Below are 19,951 nucleotides of genomic sequence, written 5' to 3' on the forward strand. Positions count from 1 at the left end.
TATTGTTTTATAGAAATTGGGATGACTTTTTGAAGGTTTATTTTGTTCATATTGTCTTTTCCTTTGAGTTCTTGGTGTCCTATATCATGGAGACAGCTAAAATTATTTTATCTCTGGCACATAATTTCTATTTTGTAGTGTGTGAGATTAAAATTGGATATTAGATCATAAATCTCCCCTACTTAACCTTTCCCTTAATTTATCTCCCAGACTAGTAAATGGAAGAAGCTTCTGGTTTTCTAGATAGAGCTTTTATTGTATGGTAGTCACAAGGTGATGTTGATTAGAAAGATAGGAAAGTAGAAATACAATACAAATCATCTTAAGTCTAGGCTTAGTCTATATTCTGTATAAAACTCACTAAAAGTGGAAGGCCACCTTTGGGGCAAGAGACCGAGTCAAGCGGGTGCTGTTAACCAAGAGCCGGGCCGAGTCAAACTCCAGTCCGCGTCTGTCTGTGCAGTGCAGCCAGGAGACCAGCGGAGCAGGAAAAAGGCCCACTTCTGTTCTCTCCTTGCCTTTTAAGCTCGCACCCCGGAAGTCAAGTGCTCAGCAGGCAATCTGGCGTGCGTCGCAGGTGGACTGGTGTGCGTAGCTCATGCTGTTGGTCTCCTCCCCAAAAGGGCAGTCCTAAAAAAAAAACTGGCGTCTCTCCGTTATCTAACCGACTGTTAAAACTTTTTACCACAAGTGATATTAAAAGTATTGGAGATTAGAGAAAACATCTAGTCCATCATCTTGTTGCTCATATGACCCAGAAGTACACAAGGAGAGAATTAAGAAGTAAACAAGGATATACCCTTGAGTCAGAAAATAAAATTCAGAATAAACAGAAATATAGAGAATGAAGTAGAAAAAAAATCTTCTTGGAAATGGATACGGTAAAAATAGGTTATTACAAATTAGAGTTTATCAAGTCAATAAGCAATAAACATTTATTGAATACTACCATGTGCCCAGCACATAAGCATTGATGATATAAAAGGACAAAGAAGATAGTCTCTGCCCTTAAGGAACTCACAAGGGAAAAGAAAAGATGTTTTGAACTACGTACTTAAATGGGGTTGGGGGGATGACGAAGTAAGGATAGAGAAAGATAACAAAATTAAGTTAAATAAAGATAGAAATTAATAGTTTAAACTCAATGATAAGATGGTCAAACAATAACTGGGGAAGTGGGGAGGGCCTATAGGGATAAACTAGCATAAAATATTATGAGCAAAAGTAATGAAAGGAATATAGTACTTAAAAAGAAAAAGAGGATGCAAAATCAGTACAAAAATATATGGAACGATTTAAAAAGTCTGATAATAATCACTTTCAATCTGAATGGATTAAACAACCTAATAAAAAGAATGACAAAACAAAAGAAAACAAAACCCGATAGTATATTGTATAAGAGAAATACATCTATGAAGGAAAAAAAATAACATACAGAATGACAATGTGATGCTGGGAAAAATTACTATGCAAAAGTGAATTTTTCAAAAAAGAGTTGTAATTTTCAGGCAAACAAAAAAAAATCATAAAAGTAGAGATAACTAGGGAAGCTATATTCTCCTTAAAGGAACCACAGACAATGAACCAATATTAATGTTCAACTGATACTGACCACATGGTAAAGCATATACATTTCTGTGATATAGCTAACATAGTTGACATGTTGGTTAGTTTTTTTGTTTTTGTTTTTGTTTTTGTTTTTTGCGGGGCATTGGGGGTTAAGTGACTTGCCCAGGGTCACATAGCTGGTAAGTGTCAAGTGTCTGAGGCTGGATTTGAACTCAGGTACTCCTGAATCCAGGGCCGGTGCTTTATCCACTATGCCACCTAGCCGCCCCCCATGTTGGTTAGTTTTGCTATTGTCATGGGGTGCAGAACACCCCAGAAGTTCTCTGGGGCACATCAAGGAATCTTCTCCTTGAGAAACTAAACCAGAGGACAGATAACACCTAGAGAGATAAGCTGAACCAAAGTGGACTGAGCTAGTTTCGGAATCCTACCCTTCATTCTGGTCTCCCTTACCCTGGGGAGATAAGTTTGGGTGTGGCTGTGGCCTTTGTGTTCTGAAGAGGGATCTGTAGCCACCCCTCACCCAATTCCTTTAGTCACTACCAGTGGGGGATGGTCATCCAGTCCTCACCCAATTCCCCCAGCTACCACCAGTGGGGGATGGTCCTCTCTCACTAAAGGAACTTTTCACGGGCAGATGGTCTATCCCCATCAGTCCCCTATAAAAGTACCTTCCAGTCTCCTGTTCGAGGAGATTTGGTACCTCTGAGCCATGTGCTTTATGCCAATCTCCTCATGAAAAAGTCCAAGGATTTCTTTCATGGTTTCCCTCCCCCCACCCTTCCCTTCCCTTGCTCCTAAATAAACTATCACCTTATTCTAACTAAGTTTTGTGTGCAAGAGGGTGTAATTCTTTAAAGAGGAATTCCTAAGAACCCAAACCCCATACCCCATTTTCCCACCATAACACTATAATGCTTTTCTTTCCCCTATTCTCTCTCTCTTTTTAAAAAATATTTTAATATTTATTTTTCCTTCTTTGTAACAAGGAATGTCTCTCTGGAGTTGCTATAAAAATAAGAGATAGCAACAAAATTTTTTTAAAAGGTAAAATATATGATTTTCCTGATAAATGATCTCTAATGTTCCTTCTTTCTGAAGAAATTTCTATGGCTCTATTATTTGCTGCATTTTTGTCTTAGTGACACAAATTAGATAATTTTAAGTCTACAACATGCAAATAACCCCCACAAACTAGGTGGATTACATACTTTTGTAGAGATGCAGTGGTGGTAGGAAGGAGTGGAGGTGGGGCTTTAATGACATTAGTGTGACCTCAGTTTTGCCCTAGCCAACAGTTGCAACAGAAGATTGTGGTATTTTGTTGCTTCCTCTTAAATATTTGTGCAAAACATGCCCCACAATAAGATTTACAGGGAGAAAAAGTAGCAAAACACAAATCCAATCTCTTTTACATTGTCTTTGAGAAAGGCATGGAAAATACCAATTAGGAAATTAACAGGTATGTCACCTAGGATTCTATGATATAAACCTTCAGTCTACCAGTATTGAGTAATGTATATATTATAAAGTTTCCTCAATCCAGACAGCTAAAACTGATTCATATGGGCTTGACTGAGGAGAGTCGTAGGAGAATCCACTGTGCTGGGGATAGGTGATAGTCCACCTGTCAGGCTATTATGATTGTTATGAAAGAGAGCAACTTTAAGATTTTCTCTCTCCAAAATCTATCCCTCAGTATCTTGTAAAGGAACCTCACAGAAAATAAAAGGGATATTTATAAATCATTTATGAAATTGATCAGGTTATATTGAATGAAAGTATATATAGTGCTTACTCTGTATCAAGTGCTATGAATACAAATACATGCCCTTCCAAGAGGTAATTGTAATATTGATGTTATTACAGTAAACAGAGCAAGATGTAGAAAGTGGTGTGGTGGAGAGGCGGTTGGAAAGGAGATTGTGCGTTCCCAGGAAAGGCTTAGTTGTGACTTAGCTGCTCCTAGGCATGATCTCTGATGGTTTAATTATGCCATATTGTATTTTATCATATAGTCTACACTTGTGATATGGGGAAAGCGATAGGAGAAAGCACGTGGGTCCTTAGGATTCCTCTGTAAAGAATTACACTCTCGCACAAGACCTAATCAGGAATAAGAGAACAAGTTTATTGGGGTACAAGAGAAACCGGCCGGGAGGAAGGTTTTGCCAGAACAAAACGCTTCCCCCCAACTGACTTGTGGGGTGCCATTTTATAGGGTTTCGATGGGGGGTGGGTAAGAGTCTCTTATTGGGTGAGGGGCTGGTGGTCTTCCCACGTTGCGCTGTGGTAGGAAGAATCCCTCGTGAGAGATCTGGTGGTGGGTGTCAACTTTGTCCTGATGGGTCTAAGCAGTCTGCTGATGGGCGGTTCCAGGTGGTCTTCTCCTGGATTACCTCATCCAGATGCTTAGGAGGACTGGAATGTGGGGTGATGGTCCTGGAGCATGCTCAGTTCAATCTGTGCCGCTTATCTCCGTTAGGTGGGTGTGTGTGTCCTTGATTGTGTTCAAGGAGAGGCCTACTTGATTTCAAGGGAAAACCCCTGAGGTTTCAAGGAAAAGGTTCCTTGAACCCCCCAGAGAATTGTTGGGGTGACCGGGGCCCATAATCCTCCCATGACACTTGGAAGATATAAATTGTGACCTGCAGTTAGATAGATGGGTTTTGAGTTGGTTCCTCAGTATATATATATATATCTTGGACAGATACTACAGGTTGACATGGAATTGAAAAGAAGGAAATAGTATGCATTGCATTTGGGAAATTAAGCAGTACAAGAAGTGAACTGAATGGTATCAATTGGAAAATCTACAAATTAAAATTCTAAATGTACCATAATGAGTTTAGTTGTATAATGGAGACTCAAACTAGGTGATTTCTATGGTCCTATTTAACTTCATGGAATCTTAGAGCCAGCATCTCCCATTGAAAATATAGGGTTGGAATGCAGATTGAACCATACTGTTTCTACTTTTTTTGAGATTTTTCCCTTTTGTTCTGATTCTTCTTTCACAACATAACTATGCAGAAATATGTTTAATGTGATTATACATATATAACCTTTATCAGATAGCTTTCTGTGTTAGGGAGGGAAAAGGGAAGGGAGGAAGGGAGAAAAATTTGGAAGTAAAAATCTTATGAGAACAAATGTTGAAAACTATCTTTACATGTAACTGGAAAATAATAAAATACTTTTATGATTAAAAAAAGAAAATGTAAGGATGGTTATATTCAACTAAGACTAAGCAATCTCCAATAAAAGAAGGGAATATTGTACAAGTTAAAATAATCAGAAGTCGTTTATAGCTTATAGTTGTTTTCACATATTAAACATCTATTTTACCCTTAGTAACACAGAAAGTTGGATTTTCTGAGTACTATTGGGACTAATGATTTCACTGCTGTAATGCTCTATTATCCTCCAAAGCTTCAATGGCTCCCTTTCACCCACAAGATAAAGTCTAGATTACTTAGCCTAGCATACATGCTCTTCCGCAATCTACCTAACCTACCTTTATAACTTTATCTAGAAATATTGTCCTACATGATTCCTCTGCTCCAGTCATACTATTGTACTTATGTATCATTCCCTCCATGTATCTGACATATTCCCACTTTCGAATTTTTGCATGTACTATTCTTCTCACCTGATATAACACTGCTCTTCCCATTTGAATGCTTTACAGCCTTCAAGATCTGGCTGAGTTACTTCCTACTCTTTGAGGTCTTCCCTGACAACCTCAGCCCATAGTAACATCTCCTTTTTCTGAACTCCTAATGCTATTTGTACCATGCATTTGGGACTCAGCTTACACAGCCATATAAGTTTAGATATCTTTTTTTTATGTGTATACTTTCTTCCTCCCTAATTGGCCTAAAACTCCTTGAGAGAATACACATTATCTTGTATGGTGCCTGGCATTTGGTAAGTGCTTAGTGGATTTTTCTTGATTTGTTTACTTTTTAACCTTCTACTTAAAAATCTCAGTGGCTCCTTACCATATCCCAAATAAAATTCAAGCTCTTCATTCTGGCATTCAAGGATTTCCTGAACTATTCTTCTACCTGTCTTTCTATCCTACATTTCCAGACTTATTTCATGTCATGTTCCCCTCCGCTAACCCCTTCCCCTGTAATCTTATGCTCTAGACAGGCAGAATAGCGCTCTGCCTGTCCAATATTTACAGAATTCTCTTGCCATTATGCCTTTTCTCTGGCTATTTTTCTATGCTTGGAGTGCCCTTTCTTCCTCTTTTTTTACTAGTTGAACATACATCCTTCCTTTTAAATCCAACTCAAAAGCTAGCACTATCAGAAAAATTTTTCCTGATTCCCCTGGCATCCCATACATATAACATTTGATAACTTTGTATTGTACTTTTATATAATATGGGTGTGGGGGCGGCTAGGTGGCGCAGTGGATAAAGCACTGGCCCTGGATTCAGGAATACCTGAGTTCAAATCCGGCCTCAGACACTTGACACTTACTAGCTGTGTGACCCTGGGCAAGTCACTTAACCCCCATTGCCCCGCAAAAAAACAAAATAATATGGGTGTATTAGAGCTAGCCATCTTGCCCTCTCATTACCAATTCTTTAATGGCAGGGACCACGTCTGATTTAAGTTTTGTAGCTCTCCCAATGCCTAGCACAGTCTCCATGCCCAGTTGGCACTTTGTGTTTGTTGTTTTTCTATGCCTCCAAATGGTAAGTATAGAGCTTTACACAGAACATATACTAAATCAATATTTGTTGGTTTTTAATATACTTGAGAAGCAGCTTGGCACAACGTAGATAGAGCAAGGCAGCCTTCAAGTCCTGACTGATGCAAACTACCTGTGTGACCACGGGCAGGTCACATATCATCTTAAGTCTCCCAAGCAACATTCTGACAACATCCCAGAGGATAGAGAGTCTCCCTGTGCCACTAATTTACTTCCTCTTCTCCTTCCCTCTTAGAGTCCCTATTTTCTTTCCAAATTCCATTCAAACATCACCTTGTACAGGAGACCTTTCCCTATACTAGTCCTGCTCCCAGTCCTGCCCCTACCCCCAAATCTGCTTGGTACTTCTGTTGTTTATACTTATATGTGTACATGAAATCTCTTTCAATAGGATGCAAGGTCAAGAGCAGTAACTGAAAACCCACCCTTCCTTTTAAATCCAACTCAAAAGCTATCACCACCAGAAAGTGTTTATTGATTCTCCTGGCATCCCATATTGTAACATTTTATAACTATTTATTATACTTATATGATATAGGTATATTGGAACTATCCATCTTGTCCTTATATCACCCTACTAGATTATCAGTTCCTTAAATGGCAGGGACCAAGTCTAATTTAAGTTTTGTGCTTACTAAATGCTTGTTGATTTTTTGTTTGTTTGTTTTTGTTTTTGCGGGGCAATGAGGGTTAATTAAGTGACTTGCCCAGAGTCACACAGCTAGTAAGTGTCAAGTGTCTGAGGCCGAATTTGAACTCAGGTCCTCCTGAATCCAGGGCTGGTGCTTTATCCAGTATATCACCTAGCTGCCCTCTGCTTGTTGATTGGTTAAAAAGTTGAAAGTCTGGATAAGTGAGGGACATTTCTACACAGAGTTCCCCAAACTGACAAAAATCACAAGTCTAGATCATCATTGGCCCCCACCATAAATAAAATCTTTAATATACTATATAGTTCAGTAATTAACAACTACAGATTCAGTCATTTTTTCAGTAAGTTTTCCCAAAGGTTTATTTTCTTTTATTGTTCATGAAAATGAGATTGCCTAATTTTTTGATAGACATTTAGGTGTTAATTGGAGTTATTATGGAAATATAAAAATATGAGCAGCTATTTTCTTTGTAAAGCTCAGGGCTCTGTGGTTCAATCCAGTTAATGGTCATCAGGATTTTAAAAAGACTAAGCTACTGAGTCTCCAGCTCACCTCGATCACATCAGTATTCTCCAAATCGAGGTTATTATTAATAATAAAACAAACCTGTGAAATTATCTGAACACTGAGTATTAACTGGCAGCAATCAGAAATAAGTAGAGTTTCAGAAGTAAGAGATGTAATTGAAAGCTGTCTGTTTTATTTCATCCAAAGTGAGAGAGATGATGAATTAGTTCAGAAAACTCTAATTAGGATTGTTAGTTGTATTTCTAGTTGTATGTGTTAGAAAGAATGCTAGTTCTATTTCTAGCTAGCCTGGCATATGGACAGCACTACCCCACCCCCTCCCAGTCCTTGGGCAGCATCGCTCTCCTCCCCCCCCCCCCCCCCCCCCCCCCCCCCCCCCCGCCTTTCTGGGTTGTTCAGGAACCTAATAGTGAACTTGAGTGTGCTCTTCAAAGGCAATGCTTGTGATGTGAGACCCGACAGGAAATGTGACCTCATTCTGCCTCCCTGCCTTCTGATTGCGTAGACTGTTTTTGAAAGGAAACAAGCAGGGTCAGAGAACTGCTTTCCTTTCCCAAGACCTACAAGCTGTTCTGTCCGAGGAAGCAGCTGAGGAAACAATGTTACAACCCCTAAAGAAGCTTTTGGGGATGGCAAAACTATAGTGTATGTGTGTATGTGTGCATGTGTGCATGTGTGTGTGTGTGTGAGAGTGTGTATGTGTGTGCATGCATGAGTGCCCGTGTGTGTGTGTGTGTGTGTGTGTGAGTTTGTTTCTTTTAATAGGGGAGAAGAGTACATTCATCTTGCATGCAAGATTTCAGCACCTGTTGACATGCTGATGCCTTTTTCAGCAGAGAAGCAGCAAATTCTAGGATTTCTGCCCCGACTATCAGATCTGGGAAGCCTTGAATTGCACTTTTCACTGTCAATGGAAAGAAGAACCTCGGGATCCCCTTCAGCCTTACAACGTATGAGTCAATTCTTTCTTAGAGACAGACTAATCATTTGAGGAGCCTGTTAGATCAGTTTGTTTGTTTGTTTTTAACTTAAAAGGGTTTAGAAATGAAGACTTAATGGTTACAAACTCTAGATCAGATGTATTTCAGTATAACTGTACATGACTACAGGAATGTAGCATTTGGTGTAGCTGCCTTGTTAACTACTGGATGAATTGTTACCTTAAAGTTCAACTTAGTTATTAGTGAGGGAGAGATTAAAATGCATCAATTTGAATAGTGCATGCTTAGAACTACCCTGATCCAAAACCAAGATGATAACTTTATTTTTATATGCAGCATCTCAAACTAATTAATTTCTTGTTTTAATTACAAATATGTTAAAGGAATTTCAGGGGGTTCAGTTACTCTTGAAGTTAATTAGTAGATTGTGTTTACGTTCCTTGCTTGCTTTGCTCAAAGGTGAAAACTTTTAAGCGCTATAGAAATGTTAGTTTTTACTATTATTGTTGTTTTAAGAACATTCTTTCTGGTACTGTGGGCCTTGTTTGATTTCTCATATTTCAAGTCACACACATAAAAATAAAATGTTGCTACTCTTACATTGAGAGGTAAAGTGGCAGAATGAATACAGAGCTGGCCTCAGAGTGAGGAAATCCTGGGTTCAAATTCTGCCCCAATGCAGACTACATATATGACCCTGGGCAAGTCATTTAACCTCTGAGTACATCAGGCAATTCTCCAAAATGATAAAATGCAGCTAAATTGGGCAATCTGCACTGTAAGACGAAGTTTCTCAGTGAGAAACTCACCTCTTCAAATTTCACGTCTGGTATTTATTACTAGCTATGTGACCTTGGGCAAGTCATTTAGCCCCATTTGCCTCAGCTTCCTCATTTGTAAAATGAGCTGGAGAAGGAAATGGCAAATCACTCTAATATCTTTGCCAAGAAAATGCCAAATAGGGTCATGAAGAGTTGGACATGGCTGAAACAAATGAATAAGGCAAGTCACTTAAAGTCTAGATGTTCCAGACATCTCCCTAGGACTTAGATGGCACTATGGAATGCTGGATTTGTACTCAGATGACTTAGGGTCATATCTTGCTTATCTTTGTCCTAGGGACAACAACAACAGCTAGGGAAAATTATTTTCACCTCTCTAAATCTTAATTTTTCCTCTTTAAAATGAGGAAATTGGATTCCATGATCTTTAAGGATTCATTTAGCTTGAAACCTATGATGTAATAAATCATAGGACTGCAACCTGAATGGATAGAGAGACTGTACCAGGAGTTCTTTATTTGGATTAAATCTCAGTTCTTTTAACAATTCATGTGCGCTACATTAAAACAAGAATAATAAACTAACATAAACTTTCTCATGTACACACATATATGTATGTGTGACCTCTTTTAAACTCAGTCTTCTCACATATAAAATGGGTATTATAATAATAGTACCTGACAACTTGGTGGCACAGGGAATAGAGTACCCGGCTTAGATTCAGGAAGACTCATCTTCCTAAATTCAAATCTAGTCTCAGACACTAAACTAGCTGGGTAACCCTGGACACTTAGTCTTGTTTGCTTAGTTTCTTCATCTGTAAAATGAGCTGGAGAAGGAAACGTCAAAGTATTCCAGTATCTTTGCTAATAAAACCCCCAGTGGAATCACAAAGAGTCAGACATGACTGAAATGACTGAAAAATACCAAATTAGTATTTTATACTTTCCGCTTTGTAAGAATCAAATGAAATAATATATGTAATGCACTTTGCAAATCTTAAAGCATCATTTGAATATTAGCTTGTTGTTGTTCTCCTCCTCCTTCTTTTAAGATCACCTTCCTGAGGTTCACTTCTTCATTTGTAAAAAGTGGGGCTCAGACTATCCCTAAATCCCCTTCTAGCTCCAAGGCTTTCTTTTTTGTTTGTTTTTGTGGGGCAATGGGGGTTAAATGACTTGCCCAGGGTCACACAGCTAGTAAATGTCAAGTGTCTGAGGCCTGATCTGAACTCAGGTACTCCTGAATCCAGAGCAGGTGCTTTATCCACTGCGCCACCTAGCCGCCCCCACTCCAAGCCTTTCTTAACAGTAAAGCATACTCCATTTAGCAGTCAACAGAATGTCAGAATGCTTGTTATAGGAACGTCAACTCAAATTCCTCTCATCCATATGCTTTTATTGGTGTTTCATTAGTGGTTGAGAATTATTGAAAAGTAAAATATAAGCACTTGTGAACTGGATTCACAAATGCATGTCTGTCCTTATTCTTAGGAATGCAGCTCTCCTCAGGCCACTTGTGAATGCTTGAGCTGACACAAAACACATGACAGCCCTGGCATCTCCTGATATAGAAGGATGCATGATCTAGGTTGCTGTGCAAACAACCCAGGCCCATATCCAAATATGGTTTGACATGTTATAGCCAAGATGTACTGAAAAAATGTAAAGAGTTGTTTTTCAGGTATTGCTGTTTACCATTTTCAATATTTGTGCATCATATAACATGGGATTGCATGGAGTCATTTTAGCTTGTGTATTTAAAGGAGCAGCCATTACAATTTGAATCAGCCTATTGCTTAAAGAAAAAAGAAACTCCACAACATTTTCATGAATTTGGTAAAACCACTGGAAATTTATTATAGAATTGCAAAGTTTGTAAAGGTCCCCAGGTAGCCATCCTCTAGCCCCACCTCCTTTCTTTAGTCTTAGAGATATTTATTACCGAATGTCCAAATCTAACAAAATTAGTAAATGCCATCTGATTTTTTTAGGATTGTTCTATTTTTAATATGGATCAACCTTTCCTTAACCTCTTTTGCAGACGATCTATGGAGTTTGTACAAGTGGTCTTCCCAACATGTACCGTATCTCTCAGCTCACATCAACGCCAGTAGCAAGTAAATGTCTGAATTCTGCTCAGCACAATTATCTCCTGAAAGATTCCTTGCTTTGATTTTGCTGATACTTGTACCATTAACCATCTGTCAGTGGTTTGCATTTCTTAAATGCTGGGTATGCTTTGGCAATGAATCTGACTTCATTTCTTTCTTTGAAAGAAATGCAAGTTGTTGGGTGTTTTTGTTTTTGTTTTTGTTTTTTTGCTTTCAATGAAAAAATCATGATTTTTTTTTAGATGTCTGAGCATAAAAATGAGAAGGAAGATTGTTTATCAGCAACAATTAAGATGCAAAACTCTAGGCATGGGGAAAATGCTGAATGATTTTGATAGCTACTTGCAAAAACAAGGGCGTTGTTCACATGGTAGCTGTTTCAAGTTTCTTTCTTCCTTCCTCTTATTTTCCCCTCAAACCACCACAATTTTGTTCCCTCTAACTTAACCAGCCCTATTTGAATCTTCAAAATCTTTTCTTTGGCACATTAAACCTTCAGATAAGTTGAAAAAGTTCCACTGACTAGATCTAAAATATACCTTCCTGTCACTCTTTTCTCCATTGCTACTTTCTAAATCATTTTATATCTATAAAATTCTCTATCTGCAGTCACAGTGGAATGGACAACTTTTGCATAATAAAAATTGGCAAGGATCCCGGAGCTCCTCCAATCCAGTCCTCTGTCTCCAATCTTATGGATTGAAGTCAGTTGACGTCCAAGTTGCCTGAAATGCAATTAGTAAATACCATCTGCTTTTGGTGTGCTTTTTCTCTTTTGAATTTAAATCTATGTGTTTAAAAACATTTTTACAGACAGTCTGTGAAGCTGGTCTTGCCATCATCCACAAATCTACCACTTCCAGGTTCATGAGCTCTGAAAACCCCTTATCACAATCTGCTGTCAATTCATCTCTCTCTCTGTCTTGCAATACCTAACCCTGTTCTTCATCCTCTATGTGACCTCCATCCCCTCAGGTACTCCAGAGACCATCACTTTTTATTGATTCCTGACTACACTAGTCTAAGTTCCCCATCTTGACTGCCTGGTGAACCAGACCATTTATTCCTTTTGAGTATACTGCCCTCTCATCCTGTGACCAGTCTTGTTCTGCCAATCCTCCATCCTGGATTACTTCTACCCTCCACTTCCTTCACTCTTTCTTACTCACACACTGCTAAATGAAATTGGAGAAAATCATGCAACCATGCAGACATGATTCACTATAAATGTATAATACATAATCTCAACTGGACCCAAAGGCAATATTTTTTACACCTTTCTAATTGATTTAATATCTTACCCAAATGGCTTTTCCAAACCTTTTCATCCTTTAGTTCTCCCTGCCCCCATACTCTCAGCTGAGAACCTTTTATATTTTACCAACAAACATGAGGTCATCTGATGAGAGCTCCCTCTTCTTTCATCCTCCTCATCTCATATTATTCTGATATCTCCTTCACCCTGCCTCACATGAAGAGGTGGCTCTTCTTGCGAAGACAAACCCTGGGATTTGAATAGGTGATCCCATTCCATTCTGTCTCAAAGAATGCTCCCTCTATCATTCCCACTCTCTCATTTATCTATAATCTCTCCCTGTCTACTGGCTGCTTCCCTACTGCCTACAAATATGGTCATTGCTCTCCGCCTCAAAGAAACCTTCATTTAATCTATCTATCCCTGCTAGTTATTGGTGGCAGTGAAGTGGTACAGTAGCTCGAACTCTGGACCTTGAAGATCTGAGTTCATATCTAGCCTCAGACACTGAGTGAACTTGAGAAAGTCACTTAACTTTTGTTTTCCTCAGTTTCCTCAACTATATAATGGGGACAATAACAGCACCTACTTTCCAGGGTTGTTGTGAGGATCAAATGAGATGATAATTGTAAGGTGCCTGACCCATAGTAGACACTTTATAAGTGCTAGATATGATGATGATCCCTTATAACTCCTCCATTTTGTGGCTAAATTCCTCCTCTCGCTCTTTTCTTAATTCTCTCCTGTTTGTTTTCCAGCATCATTATCCAACTGACAGTGCTTTCTCCAAAGTTACTGGTAAACTCTTAATTGTCAAATGTGATCTCTCTGCAGCCTTTGACCCTATTGATTGCTATCTTCTTGATATTCTCTTCTCTCTAGGTTTCCATGACAATTCTCCATCCTGGGTTTCCTCCTACCTATTTGACCACACCTTGGTCTCTTTTTTTGGATCTTCATCCAGGTCACACCTGCTAATGTATGGCCCTCCAGGGTTCTGTGCTAGGGCCTCTTGTCTCTTCCATCTATTCTATTTCACCTGGTGATCTCACCAGCCCTTATACATTCAATTGTCATCACTATGCTCATGATACTCAAATATACTTATCCAACCCTAACCTCTCTGCTCACCTCAAGTTTTTTGTTTTTGTTTTTTCGGTGAGGCAGTTGGGGTTAAGTGACTTGCCCAGGGTCACACAGCTAGTAAGTGTTAAGTGTCTGAGGCCGGATTTGAACTCAGGTACTCCTGACTCCAGGGCCGGTGCTCTATCCACTGCACCACCTAGCTGCTCCTCACCTCAAGTTTTGCATCTCAAAGTGAGTGTCTCCTTGACAACTTAAATTCAACATTTCCAAAACCAAAACCTCATAATCTTTTCCCCCAAACCCTTTTCTCTCCTGAACTTCCCTATTACTATTGAAGATACCACAATCTTCTCTGTTACCCAGTCTTGCAACCTAGGTGTCATCCCTGACTCCTTACTCTCTTACTGTCCCCCCATATCCAATCTGTTGGATATTTCATTAGCAACATCTCTCATCTATATGCCCCATTTCCCCTCTCTGACATTGCTACCACTAAGGTGTAGGCCCTCGTCATTCATGCCTAAACTACTGCAATAGCTTGCTTGTTGGGCTCCCTGTCTCGAATCTCTCCCCACCATAGTTACCGTCCTACACTCAGCTGACAAATTGGTCTTTCTTGAGTGAAAGTCTGTCCATATCAAACCCCTCTTCAATAAACTCCAATAGCTCTCTATTGCCTCTAACATTAAATACAAAATCCTCAGTTTTGCTTTTAAAGACCTTTATAACCTAGACCCCCCTCTTCCAACCTTTTCAGTCATCTTACAACTTATTTCCCTGTAATGTACCTGTCAACACAGTGATACTGGAATTCTTTCTATTCCTTGAACAAAACATTCCATCTCCTGACACTTGGCATTCTCTTTTTCTTCTTCTTCTTTTATTTATTTAGAATTTTATTTTTCCTAATTACATGGAAAAACAATTTTAATGTCCATTTAAAAAACTTTGTGTCCCAAATTCTCTTTCTACCTCCTTCCCCACCTCTCCCCCCTAAGAACTCAAGCAATTCAATATGTTATACATGTGTAGTCGTGCAAAATATTTCTATATGAGGTTGTGAAAGAAAACAGACAAAAATACTTAAGAAAAAGAAACTTTAAAAAATATGCATCAATCTGTATTCAGACACCATCAGTTCTTTCTCTGGAGATGGATCTCATTTTTCCTAAGTCTTTCAGATTTGTCTTAGATCATTGTGTTGCTGAGAAAAGCTAAGTAATTCACAGCTAATCATCTTAGATTATTGATGTTACTTTGTATACAGTACATTTCACTTTGTATCAGCTCATGCAAGTTTTTCTAGGATTTTCTGAGAGCATCCTACTCATCATTTCTTTTTTGTTTATTTGTTTGTTTTTGCAGAGCAGTGAGGGTTAAGTGACTTGCCCAGAGTCACACAGCTAGTAAGTGTCAAGTGTCTGAGGCTGGGTTTGAACTCAGGTCCTCCTGGATCCAGGGCCTGTGCTTTATCTACTGCTCCACCTAGCTACCCCTGCTCATCATTTCTTATAGCACAGTAGTGTTCCATGATAATTTCATCCCACAATTTGTTTAGACATTCCCCAATTAATGGGTATCTCATTAATTTCAAATTCTTTGCACCAGAAAAGGGCTACCATAGTTTTTGAACATATAAGTCCTTTAACTTTTTGATTTTTTTCATCTCTTTTTGGATAATGACCTAGTAGTGGTATTACTAGGAGATCAAAGAGTATACATGGTTTTATATCCCTTTGGCCATAGTTTCAAATTGCTCTACAGAATGTTTTAATCAATTTACAACTCCACCAACAATGCATTAATGTCTCATTTTCCCCATATCCCCTACAACATTTATCATTTCCTCTGCTGTCCTATTATTAAATCCAATAGGTATGAGGTAGTACCCCAGAATTGTTTTAACTTGCATCTTTCTAATTAATAGTGAGTGAGAGCATTTTTTCATATGGCTATAGATAACTTTATTTCATCTGAAAACTTTTCATATCTTTTGATCATTTATCAGTTGAGGAATGGCTCTTATTTTAATAAATTTGCCTCAGTTCTCTATGTGTTTGAGAAATGAGGCCTTTTTCAGACAAACTTGCGTCAATTTTTTTTCACAGTTACTATTGCTAACCATATTTCTCTTCATCCTATTCCCTCCCCATGTCATTTACTATATTCTCTATCTCCTTTCACCCTGTCCCTCCTCAAAAGTTTTTTGCTTCTGACTGCCACCTTCCCCAATCTGCCCTCCCTTCTATCATCCTCCCCCCTTATCCCCTTCCCCTCCTACTTTCTTGCAGGATAAGATAGATTACTATACCCAATTGAGTGTGTATGTTATTCCCTCTTTGAGCCAATTCTGATTAAAATAAGGGTTACTCACTCCCCAGCACCTTCCCTATTTTCCCCTCCACTGTATGAGCTTTTTCTTGCTTCCTTTATGTGAGATACTTACCCCATTCCACCTCTCCCTTTCCCTTTTTCTCAATGCATTCCTATCTCACCCCTTAATTTTATTTTTTAAAAAATATCATCCCTTCATATTCAACTCACACCTGTACCCTCTGTCTAAATATACTCCATTCAACTGCCCTAATAATGAGAAAATTCTTATGAGTTCCAAGTATCATCTTCCCATGTAGGAATGTAAATAGTTTAACCTTTTAATATCTCTTATGATTTATTTTTCCTGTTATCCTTTTTATGCTTCTCTTGAGTCTTGTATTTGAAAGTCTATTCAGCTCAGGACTTTTCATCATGGATGCCTTAAAGTCCTCTCCTTCATTGAATACACATTTTTCTCCTGAAAGATTATACTCAGTTTTGCTGGGTAGGTGATTCTTAATTGTAATCCCAATTCCTTTGACCTCTGGAATATCATATTCCAAGCCTTCCTATTCTTTAATGTAAAAGCTGCTAAATCTTGTGTTATCCTGACTGTGGCCCCACAATACTTGAACTATTTCTTTATGGCTGTTTGTAATATTTTCTCCTTGACCTGAGAGCTCTGGAATTTGGCTATAATATTCATAGGAGTTTTCATTTTAGGATCTCTTTCAGGAGGTGATCAGTGGATCATTTGATTTCAATTTTACCTTCTGGTTCTAAAATAGCAGGGCTATTTTCCCTGACAACTTCTTGGAATATGATATCTAGGATCTTTTTTAGATCATAGATTTCAGGTAGTTCAATAATTTTCAAATTATCTCTTCTGGGTCTATTTTTCAAGTCAGTCATTTTTCCAATGAGATATTTCATATTGCCTTTTATTTTTTTCCATTCTTTTGGTTTTGCTTTATTGTTTCTTGATTTCTCATAAAGTCATTAGCTTCCATTTGCTCAATCCTAATTTTTAAGAAATTATTTTGTTCAGAGACCTTTTGTACCTTCTTTTCCAGTTGGTCAATTTGTTTTTTCAAGGCATTCTTCTCCTCATTGGCTTTTTGTACCTCTTTCATCATTTGGCCCAGTCTGTTGTTTTTTTTTAATTAATAAAGTATTTTATTTTTTCCCCGTTACATGTAAAGATAGTTCTCAACTTTTGTTTATACAAGATTTCCAATTTCAGATTTTTCTCCCTCCCTCCCTTCCCTCCCCACTCCCCTCCAGTCTGTTTTTTAAGGTGTTATTTTCTTCATTATTTTTTTGTGTCTCCTTTACCAAGCTATTGACTTTTTTCATGATTTTCTTGCATCACTCTCATTTTTGTTTCCATTTTTTGCTCTACCTCTCTTACTTTATTTTCAAGGTCCTTTTTGAGCCCTTCTATACCCTGAGACCAATTCATATTTTTCTTGAAAGCTTTGGATGTAGGAGCTTTGACTTTGTTATCTTCTGAGAGTGTTTTTTATTTTCTTTGTCACCATAGAGACTTTCTATGGTCACCATTTTTTCTGTTTGCTCACTTTTCCCAGCCTATTTCTTGACTTTTAACTCTTTGTTAAAGTGGGGCACTGCTTCCAGAGTGGAAGGTGCACTGTCCCAAGCTTCAGGGAGTTTGTGCAGCTGTTTTCAGAGATACTTCTGGGAATTTGTAAGTTTTTAGTTCCTCCAATGTGGTATGATTTAAGGAGAAGTATGTTTACTACTCTCCTGGCCTGTGCTCTTGTCTGCAAGTAGCCACAGGCCTGATTTTCTGCTCTGGAAATATGAACAGAGTCCCACTCCACTGTGGCCACAAGCTCCAGGGTGCATGTGCTCCTCCCAAGCCTGGGACCACCACCCAAGACTGTGACTTGCATCTGAGTATGGGCAACACAATAGGGTCCTGTGTAAATGCTGGCAAAGAGATCCCTGTAATCTCCCTCTGGCCAATTGTACGATCCCCTTACCGTCTTTGGGCTGAGTTCCAGAAGCTGTTGCTGCTGCTGCTGCTGATTCAGAGGCTCCCAAGGCCTGTTCCTGGTTTTCTGTGGCTGTGGCTGGGTCTACACTGGACTGTGTTCTACTCTCACCCTGGTACAACAGACCTTTTTTGACAACCTTCTAAGTTGTCTTTGGCTAGAAAATTATTTTACTCTGTCTTTTTGTGGGTTCTGCTGCTCCAGGAATTGTCTTATGGCATTATTTGAAGGTATTTGGAGCGGTCTTGAGGAGAGCTCAGGTAAGTCATTGCCTTTTCTCCTTCATCTTGGCTCTGCCCCCGACACTTGGCATTCTCAATGGCTCTTCTTCATTCCTAGAATTCTCTCCCTCCTCATCTCAGCATCCTGGCTTCTCTGGCTTCCTTCAAAAAGTCTCAGCTAAAGCTCTACCTTCTACAAGAAGTATTTCCCAGTCCTTAATTCCTGTTTCTTCCTTCTGCTGATTATTTAATATTTATCTTCTATGTAGTTTGTTTGTACATTGTCATTTGCATATTGTATTCTTCATTAGACTATGAGTTGTAGGAGAGCAGGGACTACGTTTTTCCTTTTTTTTGTATCCCTAGTGCTCACTTACCACAGTGCCTGACATATACTTGGCACTTAATAAATGCTTATTGAGTGATTGACTTACTGATATGTATGTTTGACAGAAATGCATGCACACAGGTGTGCATACATATCTGTGTATGTATCTACACATACATATGTATATGTCAAATTGTTGTGATGTATATATGTGTGTGTATTCCCTCCCCCCCCCCTTTCTCTCTCCACATTCATAGGAGGATAGAACCAGATTCAAGTATTTAAGTCCTGTCTTTGATACATTCAAATTGAGTGATACTATGATAATTTGTCAATTCCTTATACTATTCTTAAACACTATAAGTTACAGAGGACTTGCTGATCTTCATCTATGTTCAATCAATCAATCAATAGAAGAATGAACAAGTATTTTTTAAAAATCCAGGCACTATGCTAGGTGCTGAGCTTACAAAGACAAAAGGGAAAATTAATCACTATCTTCAAGAAACTTACATTCCATTGGGGGAGACAACAAGTACACATATAATTGTTTATTAATGTCTTGGAAATTCCCCACATTGATGACAGCACAGGTCCAGATATCTCTATATCAAGTTAAACACCCACAGAACCATCTTTTAATTTTTGTATTCCCAATTATAATCACTTATCTTTGTGCCATGCTTTATATAGCACTTTCTAAACACCCACCTTGGAAGGTAGGTAGTAAAAATATTATATTCATTTTTTATAGATGAGGACACTCAACTTCCTTCTGAGATATGAAAATTCTTGCCTAGACTAGCCTAAGAGGTAGCACAGTGTTACAGAGGAAAGAGTTCCTGCCCTGAAGTCAGGAGGAACCTGGGTTCAAATGCTGCTTTTGGCAGCCCCTGGTGTTATGATCAGAAACAAGTCACTTCACTGGTCTCTGGGGCTCAGTTTCCTCATCTATAAAGCAGTGATGATCATAATATTTTCCGTTCTTGCCTCAGAGAGTTGTCAGGAGCACTAAATGAGCCAATGTATGTAAAGTAGTTTATTTAAATGTTAGCTGGTATTATTAGGGGCCTAGAGAAAAATTCGTGTAAGTTGTAGGAAAGGCTCCAGCCCCAACCTTCTGAAACAGCCAGTTCATCCTCCTTACTACCATGTCACATTCTGTTAGCCATATAAATCATGCCACTTTTGAAAATAAGAACCTACTTTTCTAACCTTCATTATTTTTTATGACAAAATATTATCAATTTGCCCTAAGGAAGGTGGGGGTGTCTTTGGCAGGCAATTTAATTTCATAAATTACCCAGAAGGCTAAATACACAGGCAAATAAATAAATTAATAATACTTGTTATGATGAATTTAGGGTTTCCTCTTCTCACAAAATGTGATCCTTCTCTATTTCACGGATCTCT

The 19,951-nt window shown here is 38.5% G+C and overlaps 1 protein-coding gene across 1 annotated transcript in view; it reads left to right on the forward strand.

Moving 5' to 3' along the window:
- Nucleotides 1-19,951, forward strand: part of TMEM71 (transmembrane protein 71) — a 139,631-nt gene that overhangs the window by 23,541 nt on the left and 96,139 nt on the right. Inside the window, exons 2-3 of the mRNA XM_043991642.1 lie at nt 8,354-8,428; nt 11,245-11,320. Coding sequence (XP_043847577.1) covers nt 8,354-8,428; nt 11,245-11,320 — 151 coding nt within the window. The remainder of the gene's footprint in view (nt 1-8,353; nt 8,429-11,244; nt 11,321-19,951) is intronic.

This window comes from Dromiciops gliroides, chromosome 1, assembly GCF_019393635.1.
Source record: "Dromiciops gliroides isolate mDroGli1 chromosome 1, mDroGli1.pri, whole genome shotgun sequence".
Taxonomy (NCBI): Eukaryota; Metazoa; Chordata; class Mammalia; order Microbiotheria; family Microbiotheriidae; genus Dromiciops; species Dromiciops gliroides.